This window comes from Ambystoma mexicanum, chromosome 9, assembly GCF_040938575.1.
Source record: "Ambystoma mexicanum isolate Mex_15411 chromosome 9, UKY_AmexF1_1, whole genome shotgun sequence".
Lineage (NCBI taxonomy): Eukaryota > Metazoa > Chordata > Amphibia > Caudata > Ambystomatidae > Ambystoma > Ambystoma mexicanum.
This window is the reverse complement of record NC_090931.1, coordinates 1,442,000,045-1,442,020,143: the sequence shown is the minus strand read 5'-3', so window position 1 is coordinate 1,442,020,143 and position 20,099 is coordinate 1,442,000,045. Positions and strand designations below refer to the sequence as shown.

General features: G+C 45.2%; 1 protein-coding gene across 2 annotated transcripts in view; it reads left to right on the top strand.

Annotated features, from left to right (window-relative positions):
- The window catches only part of CFAP65 (cilia and flagella associated protein 65), an 825,303-nt gene that overhangs the window by 722,156 nt on the left and 83,048 nt on the right, over positions 1–20,099 (top strand). For both annotated transcript variants that reach the window (XM_069616861.1, XM_069616860.1), the window contains exon 30: positions 17,876–18,016. In XM_069616861.1, the coding sequence (XP_069472962.1) occupies positions 17,876–18,016 (141 nt within the window). The remainder of the gene's footprint in view (positions 1–17,875; positions 18,017–20,099) is intronic.

Below are 20,099 nucleotides of genomic sequence, written 5' to 3'. Positions count from 1 at the left end.
ATGGCCAGAGATAACAGTAGTCACGGACCCTCACTCACGGGGTGGGGAGCCCATGCCAGCGACTTGACCATCAGCGGTCGTTGGTCTCAATCGGAGTCCAGAATACATATAAACCTGTTAGAGCTGAGAGCAATCAGACCAGCGCTGAAGGCTTTTCTGCCATCTGTACAAGGGAAAAATATCCTGATAATGATGGACAACACAGTGGCCATTCACTACCTCAACAAAAGAGGAGGCGTAGGATCACTGCTTCTGTGCAGAGAGGCGATGCAGCTCTGGTTTTGGGCAATCCAAGAAGGAATCTCTCTATCGGCAGTTCACTTAGCTAGAGAGAAGAACTTGACAGCGGACCCTCTGAGCAGGCAGAACACGGTCTCTCACGAGTGGGAGATAGCTCAGGAAGTCCTTCAAGAGATCTTTGCCCTTTGGGGAACCCCTCAAGTGAATCTGTTCGCCACCAGTATCAACAGGAAGTGCGATCAGTTTTGTTCAAGGGAATTTCCCCCGAGAGGAGCTCTAGGGGACGCGTTCGTAGTGGACTGGGAGTTTCCACTTCTGTACGCGTTTCCTCCAGTCCCTGTCATTCCTCAGATGATCAGGAGGTTGAACAGATTCCGGAAGACTATGATCCTAATTGCCCCAGACTGGGCCAGGAGAACGTGGTACCCGGACCTTGTGGACATGTCCATCTGCCCTCCAATCCGTCTTCCACACAGGGAGTATCTTCTCTCACAGAAGGGAGGGCAGGTTCTCCATCCAGACATCAGAACCCTCAACCTCAACGCTTGGTTTCTGAAAGGTTGAGATACAAGGGTTGGGAACTCCCAGATGATGTCATGAAGGTGTTGCTTTCAGACAGAAGGCCAGCAACAAAAACCTTATACCGCTGCCGTTGAAACAAATTCTGCAGCTGGTATAGAGAAAAGAATATTGACCCCTTTTCATGTGGTACACCAATGGTGCTATGCTTTCTATTCTATTTGGCGAATTCAGGTCTTCAAGTTGGTACTATCAAGGGCTACCTTGCAGCGCTGTCAATCTTCAAGCGCACTGCAGAGGAGCCATCATATTTCAGATTACCATTAGTAATACAATTTCTGAAGGGGCTAACTAATGTCTATCCCCCGAGACCGTTCCAAGTTCCCTTATGGGACTTAAATTTAGTTTTGAATTTCCTGATGGGTACTCCTTTTGAACCACTTCACTCTTGTTCATTAAGATTTCTCACCCTTAAAACTGTCTTATTAGTGGCTTTGACATTGGCCAGGAGGGTGAGCGAATTACAAGCCCTATCTTGTAAACCTACTCATACAATTTTTCACAAGGACAAAGTTGTCCTACAAGTGAAGCCTAATTTCCTCCCAAAGGTGGTTTCTGAATTCCACATCACTCGGAAAATAACCTTACCCTCATTCTATCCTCCTCCCCATCCAGGGAAAGAGGAAGAGAGGCTACATAGGCTGGATCCAAGGCGAGCCTTGAGTTTTTATATCAGCAGACTGGCTAGGATCAGACAATCAGACAAACTATTCATAAGTTACACAGGGCACAAACTAGGATTGCCAATTACAAAACAGACCATCTCCAGATAGATTATCTTAGCCATTCTAGAATGTTACAAATTGGCAGGGAAAGAGCCTCGTCAAAATCTTAGGGCTCATTCAGCCAGGGGTATCGCAGCCTCTTCGGCCCTCCAGAGAGGGGTACCGATTCGAGACATATGTGCGGCTGCCACATGGTCGTCCGCACATACCTTTACTAAATTCTACAATCTGGATTCCTCTAGTCAAGAGACTAGATTTGGCAAAGCTGTGTTACGCTCTGTTCACTCTTAAAAGGGAATATGACAATTTTACTCCCACCTCCGTTTACACACCACTGCTATGGGAGTCTATCAAAGATAAGGAATACATCGGAGGACACAATCCCTTCGAAGAACAAGTTACTTTTTACCTGGTCGCGTTCTTTCGATGGGATGTTCCTCCGACGTATTCCTTATCGCCCCTCCCATCCATCCCCTCAGTAAAACTTCCCTTGTGGTTGCAGCTTACGCTCCTTCAAGGTCAATAACCAATTCATGAACAGATAATTCCAAGCTACAAAACGGAACTGAACAACGGACGCTGCGCAAGTCTATTTATACGCATGATGACGTCGGCGCCGATACGGAGGCTGTCGAAGGACACCGACTCGAGGGACGTCGATATGCAGCGCCCTCTACTGAAAATATTTTCAGAGGCCAGCAAGCTGGAAGTGTTCTATCAAAGATAAGGAATACGTCGGAGGAACATCCCATCGAAAGAATGTTACCAGGTAAGAAGTAACTTGTTCTTCCGAGTGACCGAATTCACGGAAATGCTGAAGTAAAGTGGCTGGGGAACCTGTTTGAATCCTTGACCTTTGTTCACCAGTTCTCATAGATGCCTTTCTGGAGGTCATACCAACATAGATTTTTTCACTGAGGCACCTGATGATGTAGACTACATTGCAAGTATTGCAATTAGAATTAAATGTAACTTTACTTTATTATATTTGTAAAGCGCACAATGGACCCGCAGATGTGATGGCGCATACAAGACAAAACAACAAAAAACATAAACAGCAGGTGTCATTCATCAGGCAATTGAACAAAACAATGATTGAGGGTAAAAATATCGAGAAGAGGTTACCTAGCGTATTTAAGTGATTAAATTACAGTGAGATGCACCTTTGGGCATATAATTACAGTTTCTAAGAAAAGCGGGTAAAGTACTAGCCCCACACCCCACTATGATACAATCAGTTTCGGGAATCGAGCACCAGTCACTCAGATCTATCCTGCGAATGATTATTAGGTCAGTCCGTCTGACCACCCCTAGCCCTGTCCTTTGCCGCATCCAGGCAAGTACCTTGTTGCGCAAGGATTCATCCGACTCTTTGGTTCCAGTTCTAGGAATGTTGGTTTTGATGAGGTTTCTCTGATCCATAATAAAGTCAGATGTGTGTTTATCTTTTATTGATGGCATTTGTGACTTTTCTACCTGAACGTTCTGTGACAGAGCCCTCTTTAGTTTGGAGTTCATTGCTATGATCTGTTTGGGCTCTTTAAGAGACCAATTAGTCTCAGATGGCAATAGCACTGGGGGAATTTCCTGTGTTCCCATTATTTTTGAGGTGCAGGCTTTCTTATTATGAGTCATACAGGACTCAGAAGGTATCAATGGTTCCTCCCTACACAGATGAGTTTGAGTGGTTTGGTCTACCAAGTCCCTTTGAATGAGGGCTTGACAGGCCACATCAACTCCAACGGACTGTAAAGGTGTGCATGACCTTATAAGCTCAATTGTCTGCGAGGCAGTGTCCACTTTATTAGGCCGTGGGCTCAGGGCAAGATCGTTCAAGGCATTGGCCAAAATGCCAAGATCAAATGGGTCCTTACATAAAAGAAGTTCCTTTGCAATGTTGGCCATAAGCTCAGGCCAATGGGGTGGGCCAACAGCATCAGCCTGCACTAGATTAGGCGAGACCCTTCCTAGGCGAGCAGGGATTTTCGGAGAGATGGACATTTCATGCCTTACCACGGGTAAGACATCTGCAGTTGGATCTAGCATCATGCATTCCGTGCTGCTAGTTAAGAGTACTTGGGCTGGTTGGGCTGCTGGACTGCACTTCGTCGGTAAGGTCACCCTGTCTTGAGTTGAACATCCTGCTTCTTGAAGGGAGGGCATAACAGAGTCTTCAGGACAGGACGTTTTTAACACAGGAAAGTTAGACTGATTATTGAGCACTCTCAGTCTCCTGCGCTCACTGAGCGCTAAGACCTCTGATACCCAGTCTCTGTTTATGCCTGGTGGTGAGGCCATAGAGACCACTGGGACTCCCAAGTCCAACGTTGTAATGTGGTTAACTCGCCTCTTCTTAAATGACATCCTGGTGTTCATTTAGAAGCAAAAAGCGCACTTGATTCTCATCATCTTAAGTTCTGACTGTAATAACACACATATAGACAGTCCTAAAGCAACCCTCCTTTATGGAGGTATTATGTATTATGGAGGTATTATGAATTGTAGAGGTATCATGGTCCCAAAGGAAAAATCCACTTAGGGTTCTTACCACAGCAGGACACCGTCCAGTGCGGGCCACATCAGGACACCGTGAGCACCCCACGAAGAAATGCCCTGCTCCGCCGTGCTCCTTCCTCACGGGTGCCTAGCTGGGCTGGGCTGTATGAAGGGCGGCGGGAAGACTCCTGCCGTCTCAGCGCTCTGCGGCTCTCCTGGGTTCACCTTCCAGGTTGAGGTAAACCTGCAGCCGTATCCGAGACCGTGCGCCCGGCCGGCGCATACTGCATACAGCACACCACCGTCAAAGACGAGGTTAGAGAAAAGGACCTAACCTAAGAGTCCAGGTAATGATCTTGTGAGTAAACACAGCACCTAGTGATGCACGTTTCACAAGCAGCACAAGAGCTGCATCAGTAGTGACCCATATGGGTGTGCAAGGAATGTTCCAACAATCCAAGACATTGTTTTGCTTTGGAATTATAGGGACTAACCTGGGATGGACTAACTGGTCTCAGATGTTGCGAACACATTTCAAGGCAAGCCGTGGGGGTTAAGAGGTACACCCTGAACTGCAAACAGGATTCCAGTGCTTCGTAATAAGTTAATATGTGTGGTTCTGGGCGAAAATGTGGTAACATACAAGTAGATTGTTGGTGCAAAGCCTCTCTCATGTGTTTAGGAGTGTCTCCCTATCGGTAAAAAAAGCCAGTTTAGAGGACTGCTTGAGTAGTCTAAAGGGATATCCCCTACCACTAAGTCTGGAAATCAAGGCGTTCCATGGTAACTATAATTGTCCTTAAACGTGCAGCTATGCCTCAATCTAAGCACATGACTATATGACAGATTTTTGCGGATGAGCATGAGGATGCTGACTGCTGAAAAGGAGACTGGTGTTTCTGTCAGTTGTTGTAAAGATTGGCAGCTAATGTGATCTTTCTGATGAAAGCCTGGAGCTCAAGTTCAACTTGATCACAGGAGACATGTTGGGAGAGAACAAAACTCAATCCTTGCCCTAAAACACTCAGTTGTGAGGAACTAAAATGGAAAGATGATAAGTTGAATATAGGAGTTTATTCTAACAAGGATAGTTCCCTCATCGGGTATCTAAAGTACCCTGATCTGACTGCTGCTTTGGATTCTGTCGGCTTTGGTCTTGGTTCTGTAGGTCCTATCTCTCGCGCACAGCTGGTCAATGATCCTGTGGTGGGCCTTCGCCTAAAAAAAACCTTGAGGGAGGATTCTGGGGGTCCTGGCCATTGGTGGAAGTGGTTTCCTTGTTGGGAGAACTAGAAGTGTCAGAGAACACCCATTTCTGCCTGCTCCCGTCCTGTCTAGGACCTTGATGGAAATTGAATGGCGGGGGCCTGTAATCAGGCAGTAAATAGGGGTATACATGTTCCTTGGAAAAGTTGGCCACGCTTTTCTTGAGTTTGTTCAGTTTTTTTCGTCCCGTAAGTCAAAGAGCCTGACATCTTCAACTTCTTTGTTGATGTATTCTAACTAGTAGGCAGCGTCAGCAATGGACGTGTTAGTTAAAAAGGACTGGTCATGTTTGGAAATCTCACGTTTGATTTTTTTCAGCGATCCTGATGGCCGGGTTTATGGTGTAAAGTGAGAAGACACTGCACTATAAACCAGCACGAAATAAAAGAGCTTAGATGTTGATTTGTAGCCCACTCTGTTGCTTAAATGACATTCTAGTTAAATGCCACCTGTGGAAAGAGTCGTGGAGGCCCTGGCACCAGAGGTTTAATGTGCTCCAAAGGTTGTGTTAATACCAGCTGCCCCCAAAAGATTGGGGGCATCGCAAGCCAAAATAGGAGGTAAAATGTTGCTCACCATTTTTTTGTAGCAAATATTTTACTGCAAAGGGATCAAACTGATATTGGGTGCTTTCCCCTAGAACAGGTGGTGGGAGGGTCTACAAATGCCCAAATCCTGATTAGTCAAAACTAGATGAAAATTTAAGCTCAGCATATCTCCACTCCTTAAGACTCACTGGAGGTTGAACTGAGTATCTTGAGGGGACATGGCACCAAGGCTATTTCCCAGATCCAGAGTAGCCATGGTTCTGAGAATAGCCCTTTCTTGGGCCCAGAGTTTGACTTATCATGGTAGATGAAGTGGGGCACTGCAATTTCGATTAGTCTCCCCTTTTGACAAGCACCTCGTGTTTGACAATTGAACACTGTGAGAAACCTGAGGGTTTCTCACTGTCTAAAGCCTAGGACTCCCTTCCTCAGACGACCATCGCCCTTGGATTCATACCCTGGGGGTGGACGAGTGCGGGAGGATCCCCTGGATGAGGGGTCCTCAGGGTGTAGAAGTGGGACACCGAAGGGTGAGACGCGGTACCCCCTTCCCTATAACACCTTTTCCCCATACTACCAGGTGGGATATTTAGGAACTCAGATACCCCCACCCTTCCCGACACAAACACTTTCTGTGAGCGACAACAAGACAACCCCCCCTTTCTCGACAGTATTTTTCAGGATTTTCCTAAACTTACTAGTGAAAACTACAATCCCCAGTATTCCTCCCCTCTGTTCTTTTCTAAAGTCACTGAGATGAGGAGGTGAGAGATTGGGAGGATGAAGATTACCAACAGGGAACCACAGACGCAGAAAACAGACTCCCCTTTCTACAGCAGACTGTCCTGTTAATGAGGCCAGGCTAAGTCAGGCCTCCCTCTTGAATTACTCGCACCTGACTCAACTTGTCTCTCCCAGGCAGCATAAAAGGCAAAGCAGGAAAGCACACTTTGAGTGAGTCAGGGATGCTGGAAGGTGCCAGAGAGAAGGAGAAAGCCCTAGTGAGCTGCAGAAGCCCTGGAAAACCTGGAAGAGGAGAAAACCGCTCAAACCCTGGCCCTGCTATTTGAGAGGGGAATGCAGTCTGGAGGAGGGAGCTGTACTTCCAGAAGGCAAGACCAGGGGCAGCTTTGGTTGCCTGGTGGTACCTATAGCAGAAATCCACCCCTGGGGCCAGACAGGTGAACCCACGTACATTGGGTGGCAGGAGGTAAGACCCTGACCTCAGTGAAACATCCCCCTTGTGCCTCCTACAGCTCCCAAAACATGGAATGCTGTTTTGGGGAGCTGTGAAGTGGGAGCAAAATCATCACAAGTGCATTCTGGTAGTGGGAGTCCAAAAACCTACTTTTGAGGAATGCGAACTTTGTGAGATGGGTCCGAGCCTGGCAGAGCGAGACCCTTGTGAACTTTGTGAGAAGGGTCCGAGCCCGGCAGAGGGAGACCCCTGTGAACTTTGTGAGAGTGTTCCAAATCCGGTAGAGGGAGATCTTGTGAACTTTTGTGAGTGAAACTGGCACCAGAGATAGTGGTCCGGTGCCACATGGGTGCTCATTCGAAGGTCTCTGGTTGGTGCCCCCTCTCCCGAGCCAGGAGAAAGAACAAGTACCAAGAAGGCTTTGGGAGGCCGGCGTGAGTTGTCAGGGTGGTCATACGAGGGTCAAACCAAACCCCTTGTACAGTCGAAAGTCTTTGACACCTTGTGGAGGCAAATGTGATCCCGACTCAGGAATGCCTGCGAATTGGGTTAAACCCTAACACACTCTAGAACATTGTGATGAATGTACTGTGCGAAGCCTGACTGGGGGCTGAGACCCGGACTTGGGTAAAGGGAAGCACCTAAGGGGTCTACAATGACCTTTTGTTGAAATGTGAACTGTGGCAAATGTGAACCCGATGGAGGGGGTGCCAAGAGAGTTAGGGGAAGGGAACCCCTGTTTTCTGATGAGATTTTGAAATTGTGATCTGTGGAAGTATGAGCCCGACTGAGGGAATTGTGAAACTGGCGTTTGTGCCCGGGTGAGGGGAATGCTGTGCGAACTGTGATATTGTGAAGCACGCACTTGCCATAGAATAACAGAGTGACCCAGCGAGACGTGATCGCCCTTCGGAAGCCCTTCGGAAGCCTATGTTTAAATTGGCAAGTGCTTTGAGAGGCTAACGCTGAAAGAAGGAGTGGAGCCTGGCTGAGGGGGATCCTAGGGTGAAGAGTAATCACCTGTCGTGAAGGTTACCAGAAGGAACTGTTGTCTTTGGCATATCAGGCCCTTTGAAGCAAGAGACTTTGCATGAGAAAGGCTTGGGCACAGAAGGTGCTGAGAAAAGGAACTGTAAGATTGGGCTGTGCTCAAGAGTCCCGCCTTGTCCCATGCTAAAAACGTGGGGAAGGGAGACACCTGCCATAACATCCTGACTTATCATTTTGTGAACACTTCTTTCTTTTCTTGTGAACATTATCCCACACTATTTTGTAGCATAGCGGTAAGGATTGGCAATAGTTTTTATTTTTATTTTAGTGTAGGCCCTTTTTATTTAACGACTCTACTTGGACCGTATTATTATTTGATAGTCGTAGCTTGCTCCCATCTTAGATTTAGGTTTAGATTAGGCGTTTATCTCACCCATTTTTACAGTTAAACACTCTTGAACTGTGATCACGTGTGTCTGTCTTGCTTTGATACCATGCCTTCCTTACATATGGTGTCAGGAGTGGAATATACCCAATTGATACAAGTTGCGGAGCCCACCCCTAAAAATTGAGACCAACTATGAAACCCCACACCTTACTTAGGGTATTAGAACAAGAGCAGAGTAGTTACAACTCTCTCAAAAACAATAACAAGTCCTTTTCCCTTTGAAGAAAGACAATGTAACTTAGCCCTCTTTCCCATCAATGGGGAAAAAGTCTACCGAGAAATCATGGGAGCCCAATACAGCCATCCCACGGCAAAAAGTGGGAATCCAGTTCTTTTCCCTTAACCAGACAGGCCATCATCACAACAACATTTCTAGCTCTGCCTGTCTCGTTTTAACTGTTCTGTTTTAACTGTCTCTATGTCTGCACCCGATGCCTTCGGGCTGCCGGTGCATTACACAATTATAAATAAAAATAAAAAATCATACCCTTGAAAGGAAAAGTTGAAAGTAATATATGGCAACTTTTTTCCCCTCCTGTCGAATCCCTTGTTGGGGTAAACTAATCATTTCTCTAGAGGTCAAGGCAGAAGCACCCATCCACTCTGTTATGTACCCCATGCCCCTAGGTGAGACCAGACAGAAGAGGGGGGTTAAGATAGTACCTCTTTTGGCTAACAGAGAAGAAATAAAACTTGTCCTGTTAAATCTTTCAGATAATCTTATACAGGTCAGGAGAGGTGAACTGGAAGGTCTCTTAGTTTGTGAACTCCCTGGGAAACCTTAACCCAACTAGGTTTAGTCGAGAGACCCATGAGGATGAAAAATATCAGGGATTTATTTTTTTCGTATGACTCGCCGCTAAACACAAAGGAAATCCCTGTCTCTAGTTTTCAACCATTCGAGTCCAAACACTCAAGGGGAATAGAAGAGCAGGAATCTTCAGAGGTGGGAATCTCCCAAAGTATAGACCAGACGTTGAGACACCCGAGTGGAAAACCTCTGTCCCATTTCACTACGGCCCTACTCCTTCTCTACCGAAATACCTATATCTAGCCTTAGAGGTGAGATGAAACCAGAGGAGACTGAGGGACAAGGGTTAAACAATAGAAGGAGAAGGACGGAAAGGGGCTGTTCTCTTTCAACATCAACAGAGGGTGGAGAGAGGGATCTCCAAGAGAAATACAAGGTGATCTCCTGGGAAAATGTAAATATTCTCCTTACCCCAGTAGGGTCCCAGTTATCTGAGGGTAGTAGAGAGCAGATCCAAGAGTAGGATCCCTCAGATAAAAATAATCAACCCTATTCAGTCCTAAGTCCAGACCCTGTCTGTCTTGTAAAAAAATTGGTTATGTGGCACTGCATTGCCCTGCAAAAGGCAGAGCAGAAAAGCACACTTTGAGTGAGTCAGGGATGCTGGAAGGTGCCAGAGAGAAGGAGAAAGCCCTAGTGAGCTGCAGAAGCCCTGGAAAACCTGGAAGAGGAGAAAGCCGCCCAAACACTGGCCCTGCTATTTGAGAGGAGACTGCATTGTGGAGGAGGAAGCTGTACTTCCATAAGGCAAGACCAAGGGCAGCTGGGGTTGCCTGGCGGTGCCTATAGCAGAACTCCTCCCCTGGGGCCAGACAGGTGAACCCAGGTACATGAGGGGCAGGAGGTACCCTGACCTCAGTGAAACATCCCCCTTGTGCCTCCTACAGCTCCCAAAACATGGAATGCTGTTTTGGGGAGCTGTGAAGTGGGAGCAAAATCATCACAAGTGCATTCTGGTACTGGGAGTCCAAAAACATACTTTTGAAGAATGTGAACTTTGTGAAAGGGGTCCGAGCCCGGCAGAGAGAGACCCCTGTAAACTTTGTGAGAGGGGTCCGAGCCCCATAGAGGGAGACCTTGTGCTCCTTTGTGAGAGAAACTGGCAGCAGAGCTAGAGTGGTCCGGCACCATGTGGGCGCTCATTCGAAGGTCCCTGGCAGGTGCCTCCTCCCCCGATCCAGAAGAAACAACACGTACCAAGTGGCCTTAGGGGAGGCTGGCGTGAGGTGTCAAGACGGTCATACGCGGGTCAAACCAAAGCCCTTGTACAGTCAAAAGTCTTTGACACGTTGTGGAGGCAAACGTGAACCTGGCTGAGGGATGCCTACAAATTGGGGTGAACCCTAACACACCCTAGAACATTGTGATGAATGAACTGTGCAAAGCCTGACTGGGGGCTTTAGAGAAAACATGACTGGGGCTTTATGAAGAGCCTGACTGGGGGCTAAAGGAAAAGCCTGACTGGGGCCTGAGACCTGGACTTGGGTAAAGGGAAGAACCTAAGGGGTCTAGGATGACTTTTTGTTGAAATATGAACTGTGGCAAATGTGAACCAGACAGAGGGATGCAAGGGGAAGGGAACGACAGCTTTCTGATGAGATTTTGAAATGTTGAACTGTGGAAAGTGTGAACCCGACCGAGGGGATTGTGAAACTGGCGTTTGTGCCTGGCCGAGGGGAACGCTGTGGGAACTGTGAAATTGTTAAGCACACACTTGCCATAGAATAACAGAGTGACCCAGCAAGACGTAATCGCCCTTCGGAAGCCTCTGTTTAAATTGGCAAGTGCTTTAAGAGGCTAACGCCGAAAGAAGGATCGGAGCTCTGCTGAGGGGGACTCTAGGGTGAAGAGTAATCACCTGGCATGAAGGTTACCAGAAGGAACTGTTTGTTTTGATGTTTTTGGCCTATCTGGCCCTCTGGAGCAAGGGACTTTGCATGAGAAGGGACTTGGGCACAGAAGGCCCTGATATAGAGAAACAGAACTGTAAGCTTGTGTGGAAGAAGCCCAGGTGTGTACTGTGCTCAAGAGTCCCGCCTTGTCCCATGCTAAAAGCATGGGAAGGGAGACACTAGCCATAACATCCTGACTTATCATTTTGTGAACACTTATTTCTTTTCTTGTGAACATTATCCCACACTACTTTGTAGTATAGCGGTAAGGATTGGCAATTGTTTTTATAGGCCCTTTTTATTTGACTAGACTTCACCTGGACTGTATTATTATTATTATTTGATGGTTGTAGCTTGCTCCCATCTTAGATTTCGGTTTAGATTAGGTGTTTATCTCATTGATTTTTACAGTTTAATAAACTCCCTTGAACTGTGATCACTTGTGTCTGTCTTGCTTTGAAAGCATGCCTTCCTTACACCACCCTTATGCCCGAATTACGATGTGCAGTTGGCTAGTGTCCCAAGGGTCCACAGGGGCAGAGTGGGATTGGAGGGTGAGGAGAAAGGTTTGGTCCGCATGTCCAGGCGGACTGAGCCTCTGTACGGAATGCTAAGATATTGAGGGACCTGAACCAAAATGGCAAATTGGCAGTGGAGGAATTCAATGACCCTCTCACTGGACCTACTGACGTTATCACTCAAGGATTGGATGGCATCAGCAAAGGAAAAACCATTTACTTTAAAGGTAAAAAAGGAAAAACTAAAAAGGACTCACTTGAAGTAGGTATTTTTTTCTACCTGCTGGACCGCTGACTTGGATATAAAATAAATCCCCTTGGAAAGGCACCTTCCGTCCTTTCCCCATTCCTTTACAAATTTTAATTTTAGCTAATTGGTCAAAAAGTCTAGTTGATATCCTAGTAAAGTGAAAACTAAAAACCATGAGTCCTTGCAGCAAGTGGATAAAATGGCGACTTGTATACTGCATGAGATGGTGACTATATTGTCCCCTGCCCTAAGCAAATATGACTCCTGAAATCTTGTCAGTTGGTTCAAATAAACATAGGCAACGAAATGTTGCAGGAAAACCATGGGCAGTGTACAAGAAGTCATCAGATCTTCAAGATCCACGTTGGTGAATGTAGCCAGTCCAAATGGAAGGCTGCTGCCCTTTGCTGCAACGCATGAGTGGGCTGCTGCTGCATAGCCTGAGTGGAAACAGAAAAATCTACTAAATCGCATTAGGGAATGTAAAGAAAGAAGAATTAGTGTTGCAGTGGACGCATGCAGGCGTGGTTAACTTTTGAATCCTGCACAGGAAAAAGGCTCATGGATGAAGTTTAAAAATCAAAGAGCAAACAGTGCTGCACACAACTTAACTCAGTCTGGCCAGTAGAAGAGTAAGAGGTCTTGGTCAGGTCCTTATATAGTGGTTTGTTTTGAATTACATCTTGCTTTGTAAGGAAAGTCCTATGGTTGGGATTTGTTACGAAATGGCTCCTTATTGCCTATAATTGAGATGTTTTTCCATGGCATGGTGCCTAAAAAGCTGGATCCCTTGTGTCCCTTCAACCCTTCTTGGAAACCCTCCCAACCATGGGTTTCTCCTCCTCTTCACATTACCATTTGGAGAGCAGACTGCTGCTCGAAAAAATCTTGCTCTCCCGATGATCTGCACATTGTATCCGCCATCCACTCAACCTATACCTCTTCTTTACTGGCTGCCAAAAATCTTGATTTTACTCTCTCGCCATCGCGCTTTCTCACCACCCACAGTGTCTTTTTCAACTCATCAACAAATTACTTTCTTTCTCAACTGCTAACTCCTCTATTTCCTCTACACTTCTGCCTCTGACTTTGCAGACTTTTTAAAGGTCTCCATGTTTCGTTCTTCCTTTTCTCAGTCTGCTCCCTCAACATCTGCCGCCTCTGCTTTTGATCATCAACCTGTTTCAACTCCCTCTTTTACTCCTTTCTCCACTCTGACTGACAGTTCTATTTTTCTGTCTCTGGCTCATTCACTGCCTTCCCACTTGATCCTGTCCCTGCTTCCCTTGTTCCTCAGATCTACCCATTACTCACACCCTATCTTACTCTCACCGTTAACGCCTGCTTTCTCACTTCCATTTTTCCTTTACCAGTCAAACACGCGACTATCATTCCTGTCCTCAAAAAGCCCTCTCTGGACCCATCTATCCCATCAAATGTCCTATATCCCTTCTGACATTCCTTTCTAAACTTCTTTGAATATGCTGTCTATACTAAAATCTCCTCATCTTCAACAACCTTCTCTTCTCCCCTCTACTCAATCCGGTTTCCAGTCTCCACATTCCACTGAGACCGCTCTTCTTAAGGTATCCAATTCTCTTCTGTCTGCCCGCCACAGTAAACTCTCCACCATTCTGATCCTTCTGGACCGTTCATTGGCTTTCAACATGATATATCATCCTGCGCTTCTGCTCTTTCCCCTCTCTGTTTTTCTGAGTCAGTCTTTTACTGGTATCACTCATATCTTTCTTCTCAGACTTACACTGGGCCTCATTACGAGGTTGGCGATTACCCGTGGTGCTACCGGTGGGTTGCCGCCAACCCTGTAGCACCTTCCTGCCGCCTGATATCCCGGTACCACTGGGCGGTAAGGGTTAATCCTCATTTCCATGTGCTCCATGGAAATGGGGAAACTGAAACACAGGCACCATTGCCAATGGTGTCAGTGCTTCAGTGCGATGCCAATAGGGGCATGAGATCCCAGCAGGTTAGGCCTGCCGGGGGTTCCGTGAACCCTACCGGCATTGCTGTAGTATGGCAGTCTGGAAAGGGTGCCAGTACGTTCCTTTTGGCACCTGTGTTTCCGGTTCACCATACTCATAATGAAGGCCCACTGTGTCCTGGACCGGTAACACATCTTTCCCCCTTCCTTTATTTTATGGCATCCCTCAAGGGTCTGTCCTGGGTCCCCTCCTATTCTCCATTTACACTATCTCTCTTGCCTCACTCAGCAACTTTAATCTCTCCTGCCATTTCTATGTGGACCATTTGCAGATCTTTGTCTCCTTTTCTGACTCCCTCCGCGCCTGTATCCCTTATTGCTTCTCAGCTATCCAATGTTGGATAACCTTTCGCTACCTTTCCCTTAGCCCCTTAAAAATCGAAATTATTTACTTCCACTGTGCCTCCCTCTCTATCCTCTATATCTTTCCCTTCTTCTCTTATCCCTTTATTCCCTACAGCTCCTAAATGGGTGTGATAAAACAAGAGCTGTTTCTACCAGGATAAAATATCCTAAATGATTTAGATTTTCTATGGGTCTGTTTATTTAAGCATCAGATCAAATATTATTTTTCAGATATATTCTGCATACACATTATTTGAGCAAACTAACATTTTGACTCAATCAAAACAGTTTTTAATTCAAACTTTTTTATATGTAGTAATTCATAAAAAACACACTTGATCACATCTTGATTTATAGTATCAAGTAAAGGATGGTTACCATCAAAGGACATAATATGTGAAGAGACACAAGACAAGGTGACAAATGAAATCTAATGACGGAAAGAGAACCAAGTTCGATGTTTCTTAACATGTAACACAACTAAATTGTTAAGTAGTCTGGGTGTGATCTTTGATTGTGGACTTAACTTGTCTCATATCTCCTCTACTGCTATGATCTGGCATTTCCATCTTTTTAACTCCCGTAAACTTCAGCCTTTTATTTCTGTTCCCGCTACGAAATGTATCATCTTCTCTTCTATTTTTTCACAACTGGATTACTGTTCGTTCTTGTTGGTTGGTCTTCCTTCATCCCAGCTCGCCCCTCTCTGCTCTATATTCAATTCTGCTATTCGTCTCCGCTTTCAACGTTCTCCTTGCTCATCTCCTAACTATCTTCTCTCGATTTCTCTTCTACCCATCGATTCTCACTCCATTTCCACTTTCTTTCTATTGTTTAAATGTTACCATGGTCTTGCTCCCCCTTATTGCTCTTCTCTTATCTCTCCTTACACCCCTGCCTGTGCTCTACACTCTCAGCATCTTTATCTTGTTTCTTCTCTTAAACCGCCACACGCTCTCTCGCAATTCCGCTCGTTGTCCCCCTTAGCCCCGAATATCTGGAATGCCCTTCCTCCCGATATCTGCGCTTCTCCCTCTCTACCCATCTTTCATTATCGTCGTAAGGATCATCTTGTACTTCTATTTTCTTCCTCTTTAAACTATCTCTAGCCATGATTATATCATTTGTACTGTTCTTGTTGCTCTTTAAAGTGCCTTAGCAAAGGCGCTCTATAAATGTTCATAAAATACAAAATACAAAGATGCCTTGGTAGTTTAAGAAAAGCTTAGGAAACTAAGCTTAATAGTCACTTGTTAGTTAATTATCAAGGTTATGCCCAAAGATCTGTGAATCCTGCAGGTAACAGGTTTGAAATCCAGAAGAGCTCTCACATCCATCCCTCCATCCATCATTCTCAAATCCCCCAAATTAGTATTGCTGAATCCGATCTTAAACGGACCATATTCTTGGGTCTTGACATGAGGAACCAGTTCATGGACAGCATGTTTGTTGGATCCCTATATGTGGATATAACTTGTTTTCTTCATATTGCCACTATTTATGTGGGATGTATTTTGCACATTTTCGTATTTGCACAATGTTGTAGCACGTTGTTGCTGCTTTTTGGCATTTGCATTCTTTTCATGGAGTGATGTTGAGCATGCATGATTTTGTATGCATATTAGCGTTTCGATAAGTGAAAGGTCTGCACGAATGTGATTGCGACGAATATTCACACTTTTGCACTTTCTCTTTTTTTTATTAAATTGTGTGTTTGTGATTTTAGGCTTATTGCTAACATTACAAAATAAATAAAATATATAGTTTTAGAAATTGCTTAGACCCCAGCCTTCTTGAGTGTGGACTCTGGTGAGTTTCAGGACTTTGTGGTGGTCCACCCTTAATGTATGTGTTTATACTAGGTGATAACACAATGAGGAGGGGGGGCAGACAAACCCTAACGTCTACGCGCCAACAACCATGGATAATGTTTGTAGATAAAGCACCATGTCTCGGGCGAGGTGATAGAGTGAGGGCAACCTATGCCTTTTCAACTACGATATGATGTACTGGACTGGCAGTGTGTTTGAACAGATGACAATCAGGGGTCTGGGCTTTTCAGGTAAGCTAGGTCCGAATGGTAGCTGTCAAAGGGGGGGACAGACAAGGTTCTAACTGTCCCTACCTCTCGGGCATGTTATCCCTAGGCCGCACTGGTGGGCCGCCTATCAAAAGTGGATAGAAAAAGAGAACCACACACAATTCTTATGACAGTTTGCACTTTTTTCGTATATCGCTGGCCCAGACCCTGATCCATGTATGGCTGTCAGCGTAGTGAACATAGCAGGAGAAGTTAATCCCACAAGCCTTGCTTCAAATACTTTACAATGTAGGATACAGTTCAAATACCAACCAATATTAGGGAAAACTAATTACTTTAATGGCCGTTACTGGAGGTAAGAAGACCCTTATTAAAATGGTATTGTGGTGGTTTGCAAGACTAAAATTGAGTTCTTTTTTTAAGACTATGAAGGGCAAGCAAGAGCTACGCTTTCTCACTCTACCCTTCAGATAGGAGTGGTGTGCGGCAGCAAATGTTTGTTTGTTTATTTATTTCTATAGCGCTGCGGACCCGGGAGTATAAGGGCGCTTAGTACAAGTTACAAGGCACAGTACATGGTAATAAGCAGTAAAAGTAGAGCAGCAGATATATACAGAATATACAGACAATAGAGGTGATAGCAACCAATAATGACAAAATGAGACAAAATGTCATTTCCGTCTCCACTTGTAAGTCTACTAGGTGTTGCTCACCCCCCCCCCCCCCGTACGTGATACCAGCCCTGTGTTTAAAGATCAGATATTAATAGCAGATATTATTTATGTGCCAAACTGTTCAGCTTTATGTGGGCACCATGTACCTTGTTAAAATGATTGTTTATGTACGTGGGATATTCTGTTTTAAATGCACGTATTTCCCAGGCTAGTATTGCTTCAATAAGCCCACTCTTACCCACCTTCTTAGCCCCTGCCTCACTGCCCCCAAAAAGAAACAGTATTGAGATAGTTTAGCAGGGCCAAGAGTGAGATAGGGACTGAAGTCATGAAGCACATTAAAATGATCATGGTAGGGTAGAGTGCTTATACCAGTGAGTATTGCCCGCTGCCTCTCTCTTATCTTGGGAGACATGAAGTTTCCAATATTGGAATAAAATATAAATCCCATCAATCAAGTCCAATTCACAAATAAAAGTTGTAATTGTTTAAAACAGAGGTCATCATAAAAAGGCCCCACTAGCATACATGTATTAGAAGGGGTGAGAGATGACAAGCTTGTAGTGTTAAAGCAGAGCTTGTAATGTGTAGTACTCTATCATCTCTAGGATTCTAGGGCTGCCTTGGGGATCCTCATCCCATCTTATATGTAGAGGTGTCATTACCATTAACTTGCGTCGAACTTCATTGTTCCAATGCTTATTTTTTTACTGTTAAAGATATAAAAACGGGCATCATTCACAAATTGTATTGTGGGTAGGCATTTTGCTCCAGACCTCCGTGGAAACATAAAGCTGTGTGTCCTTGCAGCCACTCACACTCCACCTTATGCTTTTGTTGTTGTTCTTACAGAAAGCCAAGGGACAAGGAGAAAGAGGAGCCTGGGCCTCCGGTGGGCCTGCAGCCTGAGACTGGTGAAACCGAGAAGGACCCATTTAAACCCTCCAAGCAGGAGGTGTCGATTACCACAGATATCATGGCCATGGTTATCAGGTACCAGCACACTCTTTCTATCTCTTTACTTATCCCGGGAGACACCAGATGCCTAGACTGCATGTCATTGCACCTAATTTTCCTTCACAGGACTGGTCGGTTTGTATGAGATGAGCATGTAAAAGGTATCTGCCGTAGTAATGCTTTGCTTAAGTGTTCATTTTCCAGGGGATCAGGGATGATTTTAGGTGGAGCTCTACCTACTTCCATGGGAGCTGTTCCTGTTGGGACTGAGTAAAAATAAAAGTTGGTGGACTCGTTAACATACCAATTGAATGTGGAATGACAAGAAATTAGCATCAAGGTGCCCTCTGAAAAAAGTGGGGGGACTCCTGAAAAAAGTGGGGGGGACTCCATCCACATACGTGTACCCTCAACTTGAGCCCTGTATATCATTGATAATCAGACTTGTCAATGTATATACATTGTTATTCCTGTTCCTCTCTGACTTTTCGCCATGGTATTTATACCTAGGGTCTCTCCATGAATCGGAGTGATTGCAATCGTGGTCTCTGTCCATATAACAAGGCGTTTACATGGACAGAAGCCACCACTGTCCTCTTGAGTGGGATCGGCCTTGATTGTCTTCAGTGACATTTGACCAGGTTTGTCCATGATCATGGATCTTTGATTTTGCTCATCTCTTTATTTTGTGGATAATGATCAATTGGAGGGGTGCTAATGTTTGTATTTCAATGAACAACTGAATTCTTGTTACCGTCTCTCAGCCACCACCTCATAGAAAATACCCACCTTCTAAAAATGAAATTAAATATAAGCCTCTTCAGTTGATGCATGCTCTGAAGCATGTGTATTTTTGCATGTAGTGCCTGTACAAATCTACTAAATTAATAAATAAATCCAACCGCATGAAACCCAGTTTACCTGTGGCCCCTAAAAATATAGTCTACATAATTTTCTATTAGTACAATCATTTTGAAATGTGAGCAGGTTGCATATGTATGAAGTAATGCACGATTTAGCACCTATTCTACCAAGCTGGGGAACTGCACATTCTGTTCCTTCCATACCCACAATGCTTTGCACAATTGTAGCAAGTTCTGTTTTTATTCCCACTTGAATAATTAAATGAATATAATTTCCAGTGGACATAAAAACATGTCTTTCTGTCTAACTCTTTTCAAATGTGTTCACTATAAAATGAATTGAAGTCACCCTGTGGTTATTAGGGTCTGTTGAATTCATGGCCTTGCACTGATAAGCAGACAGGGGTTATTCTGGAACGGCGATAGAAAATACATTGTGTTGCATATTAGACAGTAGCTGGAGAAATGCACAGTGGGAGGGATGGGATTGAGTTGGCATGGATCCGTAGTCATTGTGGGATATTGGGAAATTAGTTGGTGGACAGGGCTGCGTATGAGGCTACGACTCAGGAGGTAGCGGATAAAGAGATTCCCCTTAAGTGAGTCTGAGGTTCAGGTGGTGGTGAAAGGCGGAGTTAAGGGAGAATGGCAAAGCAGTTGGGATACGAGCAGGAAGGGGAAGCACGTGTAGGCGAAACAAAGGAAATTTCTGTGTAAAAGATGGGGGGGGGGAGATGCAGAGTTGGCACACAGAGAGGAAACTATCTTGAATCGACTTCGAGTGGGCCATGCAGGTTTGAAAGGATGGAAGTTTAAGATGGGGCGAGTCACATTTGCGAATTGTGAGGCATGGGGAAGCCCAGACACAGTGGATCACTATATGATGGGATGTGAAAAGTTCAGACTGCAGTGGGAATTGCTAATAACCAAGACTAAAAGCATTGGGGTGTCAGTGAAGAGTATCTCTGACTTGCTTCACCTCCAAACAGGGTCCGAGGATGAGCAGTGCAGGTTCCTACTTCAATATGTTAGGGACACTGGGAAGTTGGAGGCGCTTTAGCAGCGTTGTGTGGCTGACAAGAGTGACGAACAGTGAATATCATCTCTCCAGATGGAAATCTCTGGCTCCTGCCCTTGAGGAGTCATCTCAAGGAGAAGAAGAAGCAGCAGCAGCAGCGACAGACAGGTGTTGCTCAATAGCCAAACCTAGCATGCCATAAAAGGTCTCTTTTTGCATGGCGTCTACTTTCCCACTG